General features: G+C 57.8%; 1 protein-coding gene across 1 annotated transcript in view; it reads right to left on the minus strand.

The window, feature by feature from the left end:
* GRM4 (glutamate metabotropic receptor 4) overlaps positions 1 to 22,365 on the minus strand; it is a 112,615-nt gene that overhangs the window by 39,504 nt on the left and 50,746 nt on the right. Inside the window, exon 3 of the mRNA XM_037052784.1 lies at positions 21,508 to 21,724. Within this exon, the coding sequence (XP_036908679.1) occupies positions 21,508 to 21,724 (217 nt within the window). The remainder of the gene's footprint in view (positions 1 to 21,507; positions 21,725 to 22,365) is intronic.

The following is a 22,365-nucleotide window of genomic DNA, read 5'->3' on the forward strand; positions in this document are numbered from 1 at the left end:
GGTGCTAGCCCCATGCTTGCCCTGGCCGCACACCCTGCTCCCACAGGTACAGCCCCACAGTCTAGACTGGCTTGTCCTTGGTCCCGCCCTTCAATGCCCTGCCTGCCTCTGCTACAGGAACGCTGGGCAGGGTGATTAAGAGGTGTCATTAGAAGGCTTTGGAAACCACATGGCAATGTCCCACGAAGCTGAGCATGCCGAGTCCCTGCCAGCCAGCACATCCCTCTGCACTGCGTCCCACAGAAACCCACACACGGAGTGCAGACACACACCAGGACAGGCTCACTACAGCACCACTCACAAGACAAAAAAACAAAGACCACCCAAACATTTCACCACAGAGAAGCACAGGCGGCATGTTTGTGCGATGGCTGTTAGGGAGTTCGGGTTAACAAAACATCCTCATGGGCCAGCACTACAAAGCCCTGGAGACCAATCAATGGGCGCAGGGCAGCAGGATGTGCCCATTGCTGTGGAATCCGAAGACGACACAGAGATATTCACGACATACGGACACCATGTGAGCAAAGNCTAGACTGGCTTGTCCTTGGTCCCGCCCTTCAATGCCCTGCCTGCCTCTGCTACAGGAACGCTGGGCAGGGTGATTAAGAGGTGTCATTAGAAGGCTTTGGAAACCACATGGCAATGTCCCACGAAGCTGAGCATGCCGAGTCCCTGCCAGCCAGCACATCCCTCTGCACTGCGTCCCACAGAAACCCACACACGGAGTGCAGACACACACCAGGACAGGCTCACTACAGCACCACTCACAAGACAAAAAAACAAAGACCACCCAAACATTTCACCACAGAGAAGCACAGGCGGCATGTTTGTGTGATGGCTGTTAGGGAGTTTGGGTTAACAAAACATCCTCATGGGCCAGCACTACAAAGCCCTGGAGACCAATCAATGGGTGCACGGCAGCAGGATGTGTCCACTGCTGTGGAATCCGAAGACGACACAGAGATATTCACGACATACGGACACCATGTGAGCAAAGGCCACACCAAGGTGGGAGGTGCCGTCTGTTGGGGGCATTGCCGTCCCCTGGTGCCTAGAGCAGGGCCCAGCACAGCCTACGTGCTCAGGAAATGCTTGCCGAGTGACTAGAAAAGGAGAGGAACGGATCTGGCCGCCTTCAGAGTCACGGTTGTCTCAAGGAAGGGAAGGGCAGAAACAGGGCTCCACAGGGGGGCTTCCAGGCAACCCATGTTTTATTTCTGCGAAAGGCAACCAGAAGCAAATATGGCAAAAATGTAAACACTTGGTCAATGTGAACACCTGGACCCAGGCCAGACACAACGCTCAGATACCTGCGACAGAGAAGGAGCTCCAGCCCTCGCCGTGCCGCCTGACATAGGGCACACCTGGCCTCCCTTCATCCACCCACGAAGCCGGGCCACGGGGCCCTCCCCACCCAGTGCCACTGGGAGTTCACAGGGGTGGGCCCACCTGGGGCCGCCCTTCTCCTGCCAGCCGGTGGCTCCATCCCTCTGAGGGGGCTCTGACCTGGACAGCCCTCCTGGGGTGCAAGCTGGAGCCCCACACCTCCCCCAGGCTCCAGGCACATGTCCTCACCTGACTGTGACAAGAGTCTCCACTAGCAAAACTTGGTATCAGTTTCCTGTTGTACTTGTGGTCTCTGCCCTTTCCATTTTCGTCTGCTGACCTTTCCCAGTGTTCTCCGGGTCCAGCCAATGTGTCTGTGTCAGGGTCTGCCCCGCCCCCCACCCTCCCCAAGGGCAAGGCTGGGTCTGTGCGTTCTCTCATTCGTTCTTTCATGTCTTCATTCGTTCGTTCGTTCATTTACTCATTCATTCATTCATTCATTCAAGAAGTGTCCTGCTTAGCCCTTGGCACAATTGATCCTTAATTATAGCAAGTGAGACCCCTTCCTTGGGAGTTCAGAGTCTAGTTGGAAAAGCGAACCATGACAGAGTGGCGCCGGGCGGAGCATGCCTTGGTGGGGAGAGGCCCACTGGGTGGCAGGCCCCCAGCGCTCTCTCCCAGACGCCGTTCGCTCAGCCACTCACCCTGCCCTTGAGCCACGGCTGCCTTCTCTTTGTTGACTCAACATGTATTTCCTGAGCACCTGTGTTTCTGCCGAGTTGAGATCCTGGAGGCAGCAGCGAGGACGGAGCCCAGATCCTCACGTGCAGCCCACAGCACAGGGCAGAGTGATGGAAACCATCGTGGGGTCAGGGCAGAGGTGGAAACAAGCAGGGCAAAGGGAAGGAGAAAGGTGGGGGCTGAGCCCCTCGTCCACCCCGTTTGCTCCTAGGGGACAGGGAGGCACGGGCCAGGCCACGCGGCTGAAGGGGAAGAGGAAGAGGCGGGTTTGGATTCTCCTCCGACTTTCTCTGGGAGCTGCTGCCCTGCCTGAGAGCCAGGGGTTGCGATCACTTCGGACTTGCACGTCCCACCCTCAGGGAGGGCTCTCTGCTGAGAAGACCTTGCTTTCTGCCCTCCGCTGCCCGGACTATCCGTGCCTGGACCCTCCCGTCAGCACGGGCGATTGGGGAGCTTGTTTGAGGGCTGGTGCTTGGGCACCTGCAGGCACCAAGCACAGCGAGTGGCAGTCAGGCAGCCTGCCCCCAGCCTGCAGGTGCCTGTGTCCCTAGTGCCCTGTGGACTTAGTTACACAGAGCGATCGCCGTACCTGTGCTCCGCCCAGCACCCCCTGTCCCCACTGGACGGCTCTCCCCACTCCAGCTTTCTAAACAAGTCCTTCCCACCCTCCTGTAGGGCTACCGGCTCCAAGCAGCCCCCGCCCCAGAGGCCTGGGGAGGCAGACAGAAAAGGCCCCCCACTGGAGCAGCCTGCACCCGCTCGTGCCTGCCCCATGCAGGGGGCAGTCGGGGGACCTGGGCTCATCTCCGCCACCTCTCACTCTCCTCAGGCTTCTTCCAATTCCTTCCCTCATTCACTGGCCAGGAGGCCTACCCTTGCCAGGCCCCAGGGCAAGCTACAGGTCTTGCCCAGGAAGGAGCTAACTGGCCAGCCCTCAGTGAGGTGGGCCCGGTGACCGAGATAGGGGACGGCGTCCACAGCTCCCAGGGGACTTGGCGCCCACCACCTTCTTGCTCCAGCGCCCGGGGCCCTGCGGTGACATTCTGCAACCCAGGCGGCACACTCGGCCTAAGCAGCACCCCAGGCTCTGGGCTTCAAACGAGGGAGGAAAAACCCTCCTCTAGAGCAGGGAGCAACCTCCCCGCAGCCCCACCCTGCAGGGCACAGCCAGGGCTGTCCTCCCACGGCCACCCGCCCAGGCAGGGCAGGCCGGGATAGCTGCAGGAGGCCAGCAGACACGTCCTCTCGAATTCAAAAGGGGGAGAACAACAATGGAAAGACAAATTCTAGGAAACCAAGTGGAAAAATCTACATTACAGCAGAATGTGAAGGCAGCAACCGGCTAAGGGGGGTCCCCAGGCTACCCGAGGTTCCCAGCAGAGCAGGAGGTGGGGTCACCCGGGGCTGCATGGCCTCACATACTCACACGCACACACTGACACCAACACATGCGCTCACGCAGCTCTTCCCTCCTCTTCCCCCACTCCACAGCCAGGCCTGTCCCCAAGTCTGCACTCAGCAAAGGGAGCCACTCAGAGGGGTCAGTGACTAGTAAGGTGCTACTTTTGTTTTCAACTGGAAACAAGCCTTTACCTAAATAAGTGGAGCTCTGTGCCAGATCCCAGGCAGCAGGGCTGTGGCCTAAGGGGTGTTCTGAGGTTAGGAAGGCGCCCAGGCCCTGAGTTAATGCCCCTAACCTGAGGCTATACCAGGGTGAGCAGGACTGTGCAGGACGGTGAGGAGGGTGGACTCCAGCTTCGTCTGGGGCCCCTAAGGGGGCCAGAGGGGGGGGCTGGGTCCTGGCCAGGTTCCCCACCCTGGGCAGGCAAGGTTCTGTTCCTGCTCCAGCCCCATTCTAAAGCACAAGTCTGACATACGGTTCCCTGTGTGTATGTACATGAGGATGCATGTGTATACATGTGTGTGCATGTATGGGAGTGAGTGTGCGACTTTCAGGCCTACATCCACTCCTCAGGTCTGCAACATCCAACCTTGCCCTGGTCCCTACCAGAATTCACCATCCTACCACGTCTGCTCCACAACAGATGCTGCTCCCTTCGCCAGCTGGGCCCCTGGGGCTGGTCAGTGACCCTCTGGCTCCTCATTGAAGCTATTCCCTCGCTGGGCCTTGGTCATCACCTTGGTGTCTGTCTCTCCACTCAAGGCCTCCAAGGGCCCAGCACACCTGCTGCACCTGCTCAGGACAGGCAGCAGCCAAGCCTCCCGGATGAACTGGCCACCGAGCGCCCAGCTGGCAGGAATGGGAGGGCGGCGTGGCAAGAGCTGAGGGCCTGGGAGCAGGCAAAGGCTCGGCTAGGACCCCGGGGCAGGGACCTTCACTTGCTCCGGCCTCCTGCCTCCTCCAGGAGCCTCCCTGACCCTCGCAGCCCACTGCGCGCCCCCTCTGTGTCACCACCTGGTCTCACTGGGTGCCCAGACATCTGCATGCACATACACTGGGCCCCCACTTTGCGCCGGGCTCTGGGCCACAGAGATGATCCACCTACCGTGCCTGCCTAGCAGGTCCGCCCATGCACTCCACGCACACATGGGGGCCAGGCGTCATGAAAGCCCAGACACCTCTCCCAGTCCTGCCTGCCCGTGGGACTTGACTTCTCCATCAAGATGGAAGTGCAAACTCCTTGCTGTGAGCACTTAAGAAATACACATGCAAAAGCAGGACAAGCAAAGAAAAGTGTAAGAGAGCTGAGTGAACTGGTGCTGCCCCACAAGCCCAGGGCCTGAAGATGGCTGGGCCAGTAGAAAAAGACACGAAACAGTGGAGGCCATGGGCTCCAGGGGCAGACAGTCGCCTGGTTCCCCACTGGGAGCCGTGTCTCTCAGCACTCCATCAGAGGGCTGTGCGAAGCATGGATGCTGCTCCCGTGCCCTCCAGCCTGGGCAGAGGGTGGGAGCACCGTGGCTTCCTGGCTGTGTGACTTCAGAAAAGTTATTTAGCTTCCCTCAGCATCAGACTTTCCATCTGCAAAATGGGGGAAGGACTTTAAAAAACTCCATCTCGTAAAGTTGGAGTGAGGGTCAAATACAGTGGTGTTTGTGAAGGCCCAGGTCTGCCTCCTAGAGCCACAGCCTTTGGGGGTGGGCCAGGCCCAGTGAGCAGGGGCTGCTGAGGCGGGAGGGCGGGAGGGCGGAGGCTGGAAGGACAGGGACCGCCTCACCCAGCTCGGGTCAGCACTCAGGGCTGGTGAGGTCTGTAAGTCCTGGGAACCAGGCACCAGGCAACCCAGAACTGTCCCCAGGGAGAGGGTTCTGGGGAGAACCCGGGACCATAGCTTGGAGGTCCAGGGATTGTTCAGGGCAGGGCACACATCTCAGCACACTCCCCACCACACACACACACCCACAAATTGCACACCACACACCACCTCAACCTCATGCAATCTCAGTCACACACCCTCACACGGGGATGCACAGCACGAACCTGGAGACAGCCTCCACAGCCCCACAATGACAAGGACACGCACTGACACACAGCTGTACCTCTCACAAGTTCACACAGAAGCCACGCAGCCTATATTACCACACTCTTCACACCCAGCCTCCCAGTCACACCCTGCACGTAGTCACACGCCACCAAACTGCACACTGGCACACAAGGCATGTGCCCACACCTCCCTGGAGCCACTGGGCTGGCTGGGGCCACACCGTGGCACCTTTAATGCCTCCCCTTTGCTACTGGCGCACACACAGGAGGCCTGGCTGGGGAGCAGCAATGGCAGTGGGTCCCGTCTTTCCTCTGAAACCCTCTCCCTAGGCCTGCCGGCCCCTCCCCCATGCCAACCTGCCCCTGCAGAGAACGGGCTGATCAGGGTGCAGGGGGCACAGACACCAGAGGGCGGGCCTGGTGCGACCCAGGAGGCTGAGCCTGGGCACAGGCAGGCACGTGTCTTCTCTGTCACGTACTTGGTGGCGATTAAAGCCACTTCACCCCGTACTTCCATTTCTGCACTATAGAATGAGTGGGATGCATTATCCCACCTCCCCACACGCAGGGCTGCCGTGAGGGTAAAGGGATCGCCTGTGGGCGGGCCCAGGCCCAGCCCTAGGCGGGTATTCTGGGGAGTGGGAGGGTGTGGGCTTTCGGGGACTCGTCAGAGCAGCGATGGGGCTCAGTGCCTCTGAGCTGAGGCTGCTGCCTCTCCCCCTTCCCCGCCAGGCCCCCCCAGAGGCCCTGGGCGGTAGCAGCCTTGCTCAGAGCTGCATTATTCATGGCGCTCAGCTCTGAGCAGAGGGAAATTTGCTGAGCGATCGACCTAATATCTTAACACAAAACCATTTAGGCAAAACGCCTTTGAAGCGAGAAAGGAGAAAAAAATAGAAAATAAAACCGAGGTGTTGGGAGACAGGTGATGGAGGGGGTGTGGGGCTGGGGGCACAGAGACATGGCTGGTTCCTGGCCTGCCCCCACCCCAAGGCCCATCTGGGGGGGCCCTGCCCTCAACCAGTCCCCCAGCCCCCACCTTTCCCCACTCCCAGAGGTCGGTGAGAATGGGGGAAAGTCACCCATTTCTCAGATCTGGCTCAGAGAAGGGGGGAGTCTGGCCCAGGACTGCTGAGAGTTCACCCAGAGTCCTCTGCCAAGGAGCCACACACAGAACAAGACCCTCCCCACCATCTGTCCCCAGCTCCAGTGGCGGGGTCGCGTAGCGGCTTCTCACCCCTTCCCCGGCCTCACAGCTCCACAAGTGACCCCAGCGGGCCCGCCCTCTCCACCTCAGCCTGGACTCTCCGTCCCTGAGATCCCATCAGTCTCCTCCCAGACTCTCCTGCTTCCTCACCTGCCCCGCCCCGCCCAGCCCAGGGGCCCAATTTCTCCTCCTTCATCTCCCCAAATGTCCCCGGTCCGTCCCCACCGGAACTCACGCTGCCCAGGCGGGCTCTCATCATGGCCTCTCTGCTGGCACTTGCCGCCCCTGCCTGTGTTGCAGTCAGTTCTACAATTCTCAGGCTTCGGGGCATGAGGGCTGGAGCTGGCCACCTGGGTTCAGGTCCCAGCTCTGCCACTTCGGAGCTGTGTGACTTTGGACAAGTTATTTAACCTCTCCAGGCCTCGTCTCCTTATAATAAAACATGAAGAATACGTGACTTAGTACGTGCAAGGTGCTCGGAACAATGCCGGGCACGTAAGTGGTCAGTATGCGCTTGCCATTGCTGTAACAGTACTGTCAGCTTCCTCTATCCCATAAGCCCCTTCAGGGCAGACTGTGTCTTTCTCATCTCTAAGTCCCTGCATTGTGGCAGAGTGCCAGGCACAAAGTCAATGCTGGCCGAACTGAGCCTAACTTCCAGCAGTGCCGTCTGCCTGGCCTCTTCACCCCAGACCCCTTGGGCAGAGGAGCTGGTGCTGGGCTGGTGGCGGGAAGCCCAGTGTGGGGCATGGGACAAAGGTCGGGGGAAGATGACCTCTGCCAGCTCCACCCACAGCAGGAACCTAGCTAGGCTCAGCGGGGCAGGGAGGGGCCAGGGTTAAGGGCCAGCAGCAGGCCAGTGATTTGGCCTCCGAGGAACAGGCAGCAGCAGGCCAGGATGAAATATGTAGGAGCCCACATCCCCAGGAAGTGGAAACTGACAAGCAAAATGAAACGCTGCAGTATAATCACCCAGGCAGGCCAAGCATGTCTCCTGCCTGCAGCGGCCTCAGCACCCCCAACCTGCCACAAGCAGGCATGGGGAAATGAAGTCCTCCCAGACCCTCTTCCACATCAGCCCTTGCCCCTGGTCTGGCCGGTGTCCGCTGCTGTCCTCACTGCGGAAGGCCCCTACCCTCACCACCATCTTCCACCAAGGCCAGTGTCTGGGCACACTCGCACCCACTGTCTGGGTCTTCCCTCCCAGGCACGGTCAGCAGCTCCATTTTCCGGTGGGGCGGAGGGACGGCTGCGGACACACATAGTACCAGGGCGGCACCCAGGCACCACTCCTCTTCGGGCTGGGGAGGGGAAGGAGTGGTAAAGAGCCGGCTCCTCCAACGGCAGAACGGCAGGGCCTGCCGAGCTGGGTGCTGGACCGAGGGTGCCCTGAGAGGCTGGTTTTCCAGAAACACAGATAGTAAAGCTGATGGACAATGGTCAGGGATTGAGACCCAGATGTGGGCCACAGGCAGGAGAGGTGCTCACGTCACCACAAAAAAAAAAAAAACCTGCCCCAGGCTCTTCCAAAACTGCTGGGGAAAAGCCTGGGGCCCCATAGCCTGGGGACCTGCTTGGCCAGATATGGGCATGGAGGGACAGGGATCAGGGAAAGAGGGAAAGGGGACTCTACACCTGAATCCCTAGAGCAGCCTTGAGTGGGCTCAGGAGAGCACCCAGGAGCTGAAGAGCTGGGGAGGGATCCTCAGCTGACCCTGCTCCTGCACCAGAGCTGGGGGAGGGGCTATCAATTGCTAGTTTTTCTCAACAGGCACTTGGCGGGGACAACCTCTCCTAGTGTGGAACGGTCACATGTTGCAATATAAGGGTCATCCTAGGAAGCTGGGCACTAAGTGTCAGTAGGGACCCATGTCACAGTGGCATTTATGATGACACGTAAATGCCTCAGAATTGAGAGCTCCTTTCTGATCTAAGCAGGGCCCAGAGAGGGGCCCAATCCACCCAAGGTGGTCCAGCACCTGCCATTCGCAGAGGTGCTGCCCACCCCTCCCCAGGCGGACCCCTCAGGACCTCACCCCTGTACACATCCACTGCTGTCCACTGCCTTGCCACACCCAAGCCTGTGCCTGCACGCAAACCTCAGTCTGCCCAGCCTGGACCCTCAGCTCTCCACCCAGCTTCCAATCCCACCCCATCACTCACCTCCCTTTAACTTCAGGGGCTCTCACCTCCCTCAGGGCAAAGTCCAAGCACCTCAGGCAATCCTGAGGCCCTGCAGCCTCACGCCCCAACGCTGCCCACTTCCAACGGCACCTGCAGGTTCCAACACACACCAGGGGTTGCCATCTCCAGACAGAGTCTGCAGGAGGTTCCCTCCGCCTTTCTGCCCAATTTCCCTTCCCAAACTCCAAGTCAGCTCCTGTCTGTTCCTGAGGATTCAGCTCAGGCCCCTTCCTCCAGGAAGTCTCCGTGGGTGACCCAGGCTCCTTCACCACCGGTGCCCATCATGATCCCAATAACTCAATCACTGCACTTAGCACAAAGCATGGACATTATTGGACCAGATGCTGCTATGCCCATCAGCCTCCGAACCCGGGCCCGGTGCCAGGCATGGGGCAGTCACTGATTTAGCAACAATTTACTACGCACCTCCCAGTGCCAGGCGCTGTCCTAGGGGATAGAGCCACGAGGGGGAGACAGGAATCCTGCCCTCATGGCACAGACATCCCCCTGTGACGTACACCGCAGGTGCTAAAGAATGACGCGTGAATGGCTAATGAGGTCGTTAAGAGCTGACCGACTGTCCAGGTCTCCATGCCCCACCTCCAGCTCCTGGCCCTCCACCCTCCTCTTCCTCTCGTACCCGACTCATTCCCTTGCCCCATCCTGTCCTTCCTCCCTGCCTTTCTACACACACACACACACACACACACACACACACGCCCTGCTCCCCCATTACTCCATGGTCCCTCATGTTCACGCAGCACTCCTCAGTTGAATAATTTTTCGCAAGTTCTCTCATTAGCTCCTCCCAATCAGCCCACTCTTAGGTATTACATCCAGATGAGAAAACCGAGCCCCACAGCCACAGCCTAGTCCTGGCTGCCTTCACCTTCCCTCTGTCCAGCCTGCCTTCTCCCTCTCCACTCTTTCTCCCCGTCCTACCTTCTGGGGTGACTGGTAAGTGGCCTCCTCTCTCCTCCCTGTCTATACAACGGGGTGGGCAGGCAGCCTCTGAAAGATGGGACCTGGGGGCCAGCTCCCCCCTCCCCTATGCAGCCCCTCCTCTGTCCCCCTACAATTTCTTCTCTTCCCCTCCTCCTCTCTCCTCCTGTTAGTCACTTTGTCCTCCTGTCTCTCCCATCCCAAGGCCTCCCTCGGGCCCAAGATGTCTGCAAAATGGTTGTTAGCTTCCCTTCTAGCTCATTAAAAATGAGAATTTGCATAGAATACCCATATGACCATTCTGTCTACAGCGAAACAGAGCACGGACATAATGCGCCATGCGATATGGGGAGGAGGAGGAAGACAGCCACCGTGGGAGGGAGAGACCCCATGCAGGAAGAGGCCAGGCACTCGCCCTTGGGGCCCGAGGCCTCGGAGGCAGCCCCTCAACCTGCTTTCCTGACCTTTCTGATGGCTAATTCAGCTGTTTCTGTCATTCTTAGAACCAACAATGTAGGGACTGCATTTATCTCATTTTAAAGATGGGGAAACTGAGAGCCGAAGAGGAACAGTGGCCTGTCCGAAGGCACGCAGCAAGCCCATGGCAGAGCAGGGCAGCATCTAGCCAAGGCTGCTCACCCCCGCCGCGGGCCATGGGCCCGCTTCCCTCTCAGGAAAGCTGCCCCCACTCACCGTCGGAAGGAGGCGGCACGAAGAACCAAATTCGGTCACATAGCTCGCTTACCCAGAGTACCCTCCTGCTCCCAGTGCACTGACCCACCCACTGGTCAAGGCTCTCCTCCCACCCTGCCCCACCTCCCACAACAGTTTAGTCAGGTGCAGAGATTTTTGGAGACAACTGCTTCTAAAGTTCTCATCCCAGGTGTAAAACTGCACTCAGACCTGCCTATCCCCAAAAGGATTTACTGCAGTGCCCAGAAATAAACATATTTGGCTAAAAAAATTGGATAACAAAATCAAGGGAAAGGGATCTGCACTTCGTAGATGAGGTTTCTGCCCAGCGCCCACAGACTGCCTGAGAACTGCAGACAGGACAGCCATTTGCTGCCCACCTGAGCAGACCGCAGCTGGGCCCTGGGGGGTGCCGCTCTCCAGGGTGCTGAAGCCATGTGCCCAGGTAACGCCCTGCCCTTGGCTCACACACAGCCAGAGAGCAAGTCCAGTGGACCCCAGCTTCAAAGCACACCCCAACCTGTCGCTCCTCACCACCCCACCTTCCTCATCTGAGTCTCCTCTCCTCTCACCTACACGGCAGCAGGAGCCTCCTCACGGGCCTTCCTGCCTCAGCCCTGAGGTCTATTCCCACACGACAGCTGGCACCATCTTGCTAAACCCAAATCCATTCATATCCCTCCTCTGTGCACAGCCCCCGCTGGCTCCCATTTTACTCAGAGCAAAAGTCCAAGCCCTCCGAGTGGCCCAGAGGCCCCACGGGCTCTGGCCTTCCTCTTCTGCCTCTCTCCCTTCACACATTCTGCCCCTGCCCGGCTACCCCCAAACGCCAGGCAGGCCCCCACCTCGGGGCCATCGCACTTGCTGGTCCCTCTGCCTGGGGCTTTCTCCCCCAGATCTCCACAGCTCTCGTCCACACTGTGTCGCTCTGCAGAAAGGCCTCCCCTGACCACCTGCCACTTCTGTCCACGTCTGTAGCACTGTTCTTCACGGCAATGCCCGTCAGCTCCTGCATGAAATTATATTCTACAGCAGTATCTATACTTGTTTACTGTAACCTGTATCCTCAGTGTCATGACTCTGCCCGGCACACAGTAAGTGCTCAATAAACATTCATCAAACGAATGAGTTACCGTGCTGGGAGGGGGGTGCAAGGGCTGAAGAGCAGGAGAAAGGAATGCCCCCACTCCCCGCCTCACCAGCACAGCCCCGTGGAGCAGACTGCATAGTTTGGAGGCCTGGACTCTGTCCTCCAAGAGCCTGAAACCCCAGGAGCTTGAGATGAGCCGGCACTGAAGGAGCGACCACCAGGGGACATGACCTCCTACCTCCCAGGCCTTTATGCCCACTTTTAGATGGGACCCCTCATGGACTCATACAAGGCCCCACATGGCTGGTGACTCCCGTCACACACACACCCTCCCCATCACAGGGGCCGCTCCACCTCTTCCCTCCTGGGCCCTCTGCAGGGGGCAGGTGCTCCCAGGTCCATCTGTCTGATGGACACCAGCACCTCCCTGGAGAAGCCGGGTGGTTTGGGAGCCTCACAGACCTGAGAGAAAACCCCGACTCTGCCAGTGATGAGCTGCAGGGCTTGAACAAGCCCTTGGGCAGCCCAGGCCATGGTCAGTCCCCCTATAAAATGGGGACAACTTCAGGGTAGCTGTGAGAAGCCAAGGTGGGGCCAGGGCTTAGCAGCTTCTGTGAGGACAGTTAAGGGGATGTTCCCCAGAAATACGAACACTGAAACAAAAGGTGGGTCAGGGCTCTCACAGACCAGGCCGGCTGAGGAGCCCACGCAGACGGCGAAGCCTGTGGGGCTCAAAGGCTCCGGGAGAGGATGATGGGTGGGCAGACACAGAGCGTGCCCAGGGGAAAGAGTGGTGGCCATCCCCGCCGGGTCCACGTTCATGAGCCCACTGAGGACGGCACAAAGCCCTTCCTGGGCTTGTTGATCAGAGTAGAGGTTAAGGGAGGGGAAGCGACTTTCCCGAGGACACACAGGAGGAGGCCATGCAGCCAAGACAGGAACTCCACACAGGACATCAGGAGCCATGCAGTGGCCGGGAGCAGAAGCCTCAGGTGGAGAGAGAAGGAAACGGTGAGCTTCCCGGGCCTGTCCAGAGAACAAGAGGGGTGGGACTTGCTTCGGTACATCTCCAAGGAGCTCAGAGTGGGGCATGTGGGGTGCTGGGGACCCTACCTCACGTACAAAAACAGGTCAGAGGGCTTCCAGGGGAGTGGAAGAGGCCGGCAGGAAGTCAAGGGCCTCCACCGCTTGCTCTTTAACAAAGGGGAAGAAGTGGGAAGGGATCCCCAGGCACAAGAGCCTGGGAGGGCAGAAACCTGTGTGCTTCCCGCAAAGAGGCTCGGGGAAAGGGAAGGGGAAGAAACAAGGACAAGAAAATGAACTTGAGGAAAATGGGATTCAAACCAGGTTCAGAGGTTTATTTGACAAAAGAATCAGAGGTCAAGAAACTGAAGAGGCTAAAGGGGCTGAGGAAACAGGTGGCTGTGGCCCTGGCCACTCCGTGGGCTCAGGTCTGGGCCCAAGGGCAACAGACATGCCAGAAACCGAAGGCCAGCCCCGTGGTACCCGGACCTCTGTGTGACAGGTAGAAAAGCCAAGAGAAGAGGGTAAAGAGCATGAAGACCCATGTCATGGTGGACCTCAGAGGTCCCCTGACACATCACCTTTACATTGGTGATGAAACTGAGGCTCAGAGAGGGCAAGCAACCAGCCCAAGTCACACAACCACCCAGAGACAGAGCCAGGACTAGAGCTGGGCCAGCCTCCCAGCCCAGGGCCTCTGCCCCGCACTCTGGGCAGTGATGATGAGGCCCACACCTCTGGCAGCTCAGTGCTCAGTGCAGGCCTGGGCTGAGCCACATGCTTCACACGTACGGACCCATTCAAAGCTCACAGCCACCTGTGAGGGAGGTGCTATTCAGACCCCACTTCACCAGATGAGCACTGAGGTCCAGAGACCTGACGTGCCTGCTCAAGACAGCGCAGCTCGCAGTGGCAGAACCAGCATCGGGGCTCTTGAGCACTCCACTCTACTGCGCCACCCAGAATGCCACACAGCAGCATTCAGAAGGCAAAAGCCGCAAAGGGGCTGCAACCGGCACAGGGAAGTGGTTTTTTAAGCCCAAAGAAATCTTCAAACATGTGCCACAAAGGAGGCCAGTGACAGAAACGGCTGCTTCCTGTCCAAGAGGGAAGGATGAAAATCCAGAGCAACAAGAACTTGGCGTCTAACGTCTTCCTCCCCCGTCACTCCGTCCAGCTGAGGCGCATTCAGGTGGGCGCATGTGCCCATCGCGATGGGCCGGGGCGGGCGGATCAGAGTCGGAGAGAGCTGGAACAGTGACCTGATGACACCCAGCCCAGGGCCCTCACAGCACTGAGCGGTGTCAGTGCCCTGCCACAGGCCGGAGTGGCAGAGAAGTCAGGGCAGACACGCAAGGTCCCCAGGGGGCCGGGCAGGCACAGGGTCCTCTCTACAGCAGGACACAGAGAGACCTGACAATCCCCGAACAGTCACATCAACGCTGGCACCTCGCTGTCACCTACTGCTGGCCAGGGGACCTGGTGAGTGTGTGATGGGCCTCGTGGCTCAGTGGGAGGTGCCCACTCCAGGTCCACTTGATTTCCACCCATGGGAGAGTGACGGGTGGCACAGGGGAACCACAGACGAGATGGGTCTCAGGTCCAGGGTGGCATGGCAGATAAGTTAGAATGGTGGGAGCTGGTGGCTGGGTGGGCCCTCTTCCCTCCCATGCCCTTGGAGAATACCTGGTCGGTGGGCAGGGCATGCTGGCTGGGTCCCTGGGCAGTGAGTTCAGGGGGCAACTGGAGGGACAGTCCAGAGGCCTCTCCCTGAAAAGGGGCCACAGGCCACCCTATTGTCACACACGCTGCGCCAGTGGCAGGACCCTGCCTGCTCCCAGCGCCCATGCACTCTGCTGAGGCCAGCGCCACTCCCCGGGCTCTGTCCTATGCAGCTGGCCCCACTCAGCCCAGAACCAAAGGCCAGGCCCTGAAGTGGCACATTTGACAGCACTCCCTCCGGCCTTCAGGGACAGTTCATTTTCCAGCACTCCTCTGAGAGAAGCATTATCCTAAGTAAGTAGTTTTCCTGAATGTCTGGGTATTTTCAGAATGAGCCCCAAAGGGCCTTTGCTTACAAGAAGAATGCCTGGGGTCAGGCCTCGCACTGTGAGGACACAGCCCATCGGTGTCAGAGCTGGGCCTTGGAGACGAGCTGAGGCACCCACCCCTATCAGGAGGAGGAAAGGGAGCCCCAGGGGGCAGTCCCATGCCCAAAGGCACAGGGTGGGGCATCTGATCTGTTATTTGTTCGTTCTACAAACACCTGCTGCGGCCGGGCTGTCAGGGAGGTTGAGGTGCACAGACCTGTGAGGTCCTGTCCTTCCCCGGCCTCACGGAGCTCAGAGTCAAGTACGAGAGACAGAGGGAGAGTTCTCGGGCACCGTGCTTCCCAGGCGGCGAGCCCTGGGGAAGATCATCCCCCACCCAAGTGAGCAACTCCGCCTGGGGGCAGTGGACTAGGGAAGCCTGCAGTGAGGAGGGGTCCCAGTGCCAAGCCTTACCTGGCAGAGAGGACGCCTGGCCCTGAGCAGGCTGGGCACAGCAGGTGGAGATAGTGTGTGCTCATACGATCTCTCGGGCACTCTCAAAAGATCATATGAGCACTCCCAAAGTGCCAACAAATTTTAAAGTACAGGATTAGGCCCTGGTCAGGTGGCTCAGCTGGTTGGAGTGCCATCCCATGCACCAAAGGCTGCGGGTTCAGTTCCTGGTCTGGGCACATGCCTAGGTTGCAGATTTGACCCCTGGTCAGAGTAGGTACAGGAAGCAACCTATATCTCTCACATGGATATTTTTCTGTCTCTATCTCTTTCTCCATTCCTCTTTCTAGAACCATAAACATATCCTTGGGAAAGAATTATTTTTTGAAAAAAGGAACTTTTAAGAAAACACAGGGCTGGCCTGAAAGACACTCTGCTCAGCTCCATTTCACATCAGCCCCTGTCCCATGGCCCCTAGGACAGGCTGGCTGCCTCACCGGGGTCCCCTCTGCTTTGTTCACACCTACCCCCAGACTCCTGCTCCTGCTGTTGAAGAGTTGCTTATGCCCTGGCTGGTGTGGCTCAGTGGACTGAGCGCCGGCCTGGGAACCAAAGGGTCATTGGTTCGATTCCCTGTCAGGGCCCATATCTGGGTTGCATTCCCAGTGGGGGCACGTGAGAGGCAACCACACATTGATGTTTCTTGGCCTCTCTTTCTCCCTCCCATCTAAAAATTAATTAATTAAGTAATTAATTAGGAATTTCTGGCCCCAGCCAGTCAACAGAGGCTTGCGGATGGCAGAGATCTCAGTGGGGAAGGAGGCTGAGGAGCCAGGGCTACCTGCCTTCACCCCAGATGCCGACGCTCTGCAGCCTCCGTCTGCCCTTCTGCAGGTTGGGAGAGCAGCTGTGAAGGTCCAGGGTGGGAAAAGGGTTAAACAAGTGAATGGCTGGGGGCTGGGCATTGTGACCAATCATCCACTCCACAGACTGTGTACCAGTCAGGGACTGTGCTAGAGGCTGGGGATGCAGCAGAGACCAAAAGAGGCAAAAACAAGAAACAAAAACCCGGGACTTCCGCCAAGATGGAGGCATAGGTGGAAACACTGTGCCTTCTCCCACAACCAAGTTTGAATACAACAAAGGTTTGGAGAACAAAGACACAGCCAAAGAACAGAAAAATTGAACTATACGGAAATCCGACAACAATGAACCATTCAACCAGGACCGGTAAGAGGGGCGGAGCCAGCAGCGGAGCAGGGTCGGGCAGGAAAGATCCCGGACCTAGGCGCACAGGCAGCCCGGACCCAGTCAGGATGCGGGGCAGACTGACCACGGTCGCACATTCACGCACAGTGAGACGGACTACGCAGGCCCCAGGGGGCGAACCCAGTGGTGGAGGGTTGACGGCGGTGGCACACTCACGTGCAGTGGGACGAAACTCGTGGGCCCCGGTGACAGTAGCAGCTGTGGCACCTGCAGCGGCAGGAGGCGGCAGATGGGACGCCATTGCTCCTCTTTGACTCCGCCCCCATATACAACGTCACAACCCAGCTACTGAGTTGCCCTGCCCTGGTGAACACCTAGGGCTCCGATCCTGATACGTAACTGGCACGAATAGTCTAAAAGATGGCTCAAGAAGAACTCAAAGCCCCAGAGCCCATAATTCTAAGTGACCAAGAGATTGCCAGCCTCTCAGATGCACAGTTCAAGACACTGTTTATCAGGATGCTCACAGAACTGATTGATTACAGTCACAAATCAGAGGAACATATGAAGGCTAAACTAATTGAAATGAAGGGAAATGCACAGGAAACCAATAGTGATGGAAAGGAAACTGGGACTCAAATCAATGGAGTGGACCAGAAGAAAGAACAAAACATCCAACCAGAAAGGAATGAAGAAATGAGAATTCAAAAAAATGAGGAGAGGCTTAGGAACCTCCAGGACATCTTTAAATGTTCCAACATCCAGATTATAGGGGTACCAGAAGGGGGAAAGAAACAGCCATGAGTGGAACACTTATTTGAACAAATAATAAAGGAGAACTTCCCCAGCCTGGCAAAGGAAATAGACTTCCAGGAAATCCAGGAAGCTCAGAGAGTCCCAAAGAAGTTGGAACCAAGGAAGAACACACCAAGGCACATCATAATTACATTAGCCAAGATGAAAATGAAGGAGAGAATCCTAGAAGCAACAAGAGATAAGGGGACAGTCACCTACAAAGGAGTACCCATCAGAATGTCAGCTGATTTCTCTAAAGACACCTTCCAGGCAAGAAGGGGCTGGAAAGAAGTATTCCAAGTCATGAAATTCAAAGACCTACATCCAAGATTGCTCTATCCAGCAAAGCTTTCATTTAGAATGGAAGGACAAATAAAGTGCTTCTCAGATAAGGTCAAGTTCAAGGAATTCATCATCACCAAGCCCTTATTATATGAAATGTTAAAGGGACTTATCTAAGAAAAAGAAGATGAAAAATATGAACAGTGAAAGGACAGCAAACTCACAGTTACTAACAACCACACCTAAAACAAAAGCAAACCAAGAGGACAGCTAGATCAGGAGTGGAACCATAGAAATGAAGAACACATGGAGGGTTAGCAACAGGGGAGTGGGAGGAAGAGAAGGGGGGAGAAGGTACAGAAAATAGCATAGACAGTAGGTAGAATATAGATAGGGGGGCAAGAATAGTAGGGGAAATATAGAATCTAAAGAACTTGAGACATGTGGTTTATATATATATATAAAGAAACAAAAACCCTCTGCCCTGGTGGACCATAAACAAAGACCCACTTGTCAAGGCTGGGGATGAGGCTGTGTGGGTACAGCGTTCAGAGAGGCCTCTCTGTGGAGGGGACACCTGGGCAGACGCCTGAACGCACTGAGGATGTAGGCCACATGGACATCCAGGGAAAGAGCTCTCCTGACAGAGGGACCCGCCAGTGCAAAGGGCCTGAGGTGGGCTTGTGCCTGGAGTGTCTGAGGAGCAACAAGGGGCTGTGGGGACAGAACAGAGAGACGGAGAAGACGTGGACGGAGATACGGTCAGAAGATGAGGGGTGAGCAGCAAGCAGGGTGGTGGGCACTCTAAATGCCCACCCTTCAGGGCTTCTGGATCCTCGGACTGCCCCAGGGCTCACCTCTCCTCCTGGCCTCCCAGAGACAGGAGCACCTGGAGGGGCCGGCACGGCTCCCTGCAGCTGGCCAGGCTCCCCCACGCTCAGAGCCTTCAGGGGGCCAGTGCTCCGTTCACAGCACAGCAGCTAAGTGTGGAGATGTCACGCAGCCAGCAGGACAAGGATGCGCCCAGCCTCGGGGCTCCGGCTGCTGGCCCTGCCAGGCCCCATCCATGCCCATGCTGAGGTGGCCGCCCTGTCAGGGGCCATCCAAATACCCGTCTGAGGCTCGGCCCTGGGAGCTGGGGCTGGGGTCAGACCAGCAACAGGCGGCTCCTCAGCATCTCTGGAATATCAATGGGGGCCCAGGGACATAACAGGAGATGAGCCTTGGAACTTCCCGCTGTCCGAGGGACAGGATATCCCCAAGGAGCAGGCCTGGGCCCCCATGCCCCTTCTAGCCACACCCAGAAAGGCCATCTAGTCCCACCCTGGGAAAATGTGCCCAGATGTACCCAGGGTGCCGGAACTGCTCACTGGAGAGGACCAGAACCAAGGCCCCCAAGTACCCCGTGGAGAAGCCCCTGATGCCTTTAAACTCTATGCCAATGTCTCAGTCAGTGCTGGGTGCGACCCAGGAGCTCCCCACATAGAAGCCAGAGCTGGGTTCCAGTCCCAGCTCTTCCACATTCTACCTGTGTGGCCTTGGGAGAGTGACATACCCTCTCTGGCCTCCATTTCTCCATCTATAAAATGGGCACCATTATACATACTCCCCATGGGTCCTGGAGCCCACCACACAGCAGGCACCCAGGACGTGCTGGCCAAGCTCTCGCCACAGCTTCGATGTGCGCCCTGAGCCTGGTGGGGGCACCCCCTCCCACCCCACTCCTCCACACTCCTCTGAGCAGCTCACTGATTTATACCTCAGAGGACAGATCAATACAACATACGGCCAAAGACGCCTTCAATCTTTCGCAGGGATTAGGCTACAGGGTGCAGCAGCCTCTTTCTACCGACCATTCAATTCTGATCTATTTGGCCAGCTGGAGCATGGCTTTCTCTCTCCTTTTCTTTTCACTCACCTACCCACGGTCCCCCCAAACCAAACTTCATTTAGCAGGCAGGGCGACGGCAGGAGGATCTGGAGACATGGGAAGTGCAGCCAGGTGGGAGGCCCGGCCCGCAGCCATGGGACGGAGAGCAGGAGGCAGGGTGCTGTGGGGGCGCCGGTGCCAGGGCAGGGGTGTCCTTGAGCTAGGGGCTCTGGGAGAGTGGCTCCGTCTCTTCATTTTGTGTAAGTCCTTAAAAATCTTGAGGAAAATAAATTATATACATTTTCTAACTATCCAATGCCTGATTAGGTGCTTGTGAAAAATCAGTTTCAGATAAAATGCAGTACCCAGACCTCACACATATCTCCTGACTCCCTGGCTCTTAATACCGCGCACATATGTGTGTCTGTGTGTATGTACGCGCTTGTGCTTCCCATAGGGCTGGTCCACGTGGGTCTCAGTCAGCACAGCAGGAAAGAGCAGAAGCTAGAGTCTCAAGAATATAAAAGCAGTTAGGACCCCTAGTCCTGGAGCCAGAGTGCCAGGGTTCAAATCCCTTCTCTACCAGTAATGTGCTGTGTGACCCACTGTCAGTCATCATCCGGCCTCACTGTGCCTCAGGTCTCCCCGTAAAATGGGGGTGCCTACCTCACAGGACAGAGGCGAATATCCGGGACAGCGGGGTAAGACTCTGCATTTCTGGGCTAGAAATGAGCTAGAAAGCACCAGGGTGCTGTAAGCCCCTTAGTGTAGGAACTGAACACTAAAATGCTGAACTTTCTGTCCCTGCCCCCATCCGGCGGCACCTTTGTCACCAAATCCTGCAGAGGTTGTGCCTTGGACAGAAAGGCAATGGGCTTATATGGACATGGGCCAGCCCAGAGCCTGAGGCACACAGCCAGAGGGGGTGGGCTTTGGCACCGCACCAGGGTGTGACACCATCACCAGGGGTCTCAGGGAGCTGCCCCCATCTGGCTGGAGGTGGGGTTTGGGCCGGCCAGCCCTTCGCCCCTCTGTGGGCCCAGCCGCTGGAGCAGGAGCAGCCGTCTGTCAGCGGCTGCTGCAGGTACCCAAGTGGCTTTGGCCATGTAATTAAAGGGGCTTATCCATGATTTATAGCAGGATTATGCCCGAAGTGTGTTACCAACACCAGCCCCTGGACACTGGTCCTCAGAAAAAGCAGTTAGAGCCCATGGGTATATGGGTATAAACACACAGACGCCAACCCCCAGGCCGAGTATGCCGCAGGGGCCATTTAGAGAAAAGGCCTCGGGAGAGGGGCAGAGGGGCAGAGGGGCCTCTCTGCCGGAAGGTGGGTCTGCCAAGAGGAGGAAGGGCCTCCCACTCCCCCCCCACCCCACGCAGACAGGCTCCATCCCTCAATCAGCCATCCCTCTAGGCAGGGCTCGCCCAACTCAGGGCAAGCCCCCCACCCAGGGCCTACCACCACAGCCTGAGGAGGCTGCCCTCAGCAGCTGGGCCCCTGGAACAGACCCACTCGGAGGCCCCAGGTTGCAGCCCACCAAGGTATTGAATGCTGTTGTTTGCCTCTTATCACTTGCTAATACCAAGAACTTCTGAAGCAATTAAGGGAAAGCAGTGAGCTTACCCAAGGAATGGAAGCCTGTGAAGTGGGAGGAGCCTGAGGACACACACCACTTTTCCAGTCCTCAAATCCCACTCACGGGGCACCTACCTCACTGAAGCCCGAGCCGAGACGGAAGTAAGATGTGACTTCCACAGCCCCTGCCCCTCACCCCCACCAGACTGTTTAGTCTTAGGGACCCCGAATTCCTGACCCTTCCAACAACCCTTGCTCCAAGAACCTGTTGGCGGGCCCCCCGAGGTCCCCTTAGACAAGGCCACCTCCATCCCCACCCATCCCCTCCTCTCTGCCCGAGAACAGCAGGCGTCCCACCAGCTCCCATGGCAGAAATGCTGACAATCCTCTACGTCTGCTTCATCTGCAAAAGTCCTTCACATCCAGCCCTCACCCTCAAGGGGTCACCCCACTGCCTGGCACAGCCACAGTCCCGTCCCCAGAGCTCCAAGTGCAGGCAGAGGCCCACAGGAGGCATGGCCCAGGGCAGGCAGAGCCCCCAGCAAGGCCCAGAGAACGGCTCTCGGCCCGTGCTCACCACTGTGCTGTGACAGCCCCCCATCCCCGAGCAGGACCCTGTGGACGGGCACCTGACTCACCGTCCTCTCGGGACTTCTGGATGAAGGCCTCCACGCCGCTCTCGCCGTAGCTGCCCTCCGAGGCCAGCGTGGACACGTAGTTCCACTTGAGGGCACGGACGATGTCCACCATGGCCTGGGCCTGGTACGTGTCCGAGGGCACCACTCGGGAGAAGAAGTCGTAGCGGCTGTTGTCACTCAGGTCGGGGGCTGTGGAGGCGTAGCTGATCTGGGGGATCTGGGGGTGAGAGGGGCCACTAATGGGGGTGGTTGGCACCCCCACCCTGCCCAGCCAGCACCACACCCCTACACACCGACCTTCCTCCTGTCCCATGGCCTTGGAACACCCCAGCCCTCCCCATGGGCACGGCCTCCTCTGATACTGGGGAGACCCTGGGACATGGAGGAACCTGAGGCCCAGAGAGAGGCTGGGCAGGTGCTTAGCTGGCCCTACCCCTGGCTCCAGCCCAGGGTCCTGACACCTCCCACCTCCAGTCAGCTCTCTCAGATCCTGTGCCCCAGGCCTTCCCCACACCCAGCAGAAGTGAGGCTGCGTCAGAGTGAGAAGTGACTGTCTGGTCGGCCTCACTGTCCTCCAGAAATCTCCCAGCAGCCTCATCTGGGTCAGGTGGCTGGTGGTCCCCCAACAGCACACACATACATGCCACAAAGTCGTCAAGAACCTCACACACATGCACACATACATGTGGGTGTATACACACCCCAGGGACCTCTGGACCAGGGGTGTCCAACCTTTTAGCATCTCCGGGCCACCTAAGAAGAAGAGTTGTCTTGGGCTACATATTAAATACTCTGCAACACGTAATCACGAAAAAATCTCCTGGTGTTTCAGATAAATTTATGATTTTGTACAGGGCC

This window comes from Sturnira hondurensis, unplaced genomic scaffold (genome assembly GCF_014824575.4).
Source record: "Sturnira hondurensis isolate 20B ecotype Veracruz unplaced genomic scaffold, ASM1482457v3 Scaffold0007578, whole genome shotgun sequence".
In the NCBI taxonomy this organism is placed as follows: domain Eukaryota; kingdom Metazoa; phylum Chordata; class Mammalia; order Chiroptera; family Phyllostomidae; genus Sturnira; species Sturnira hondurensis.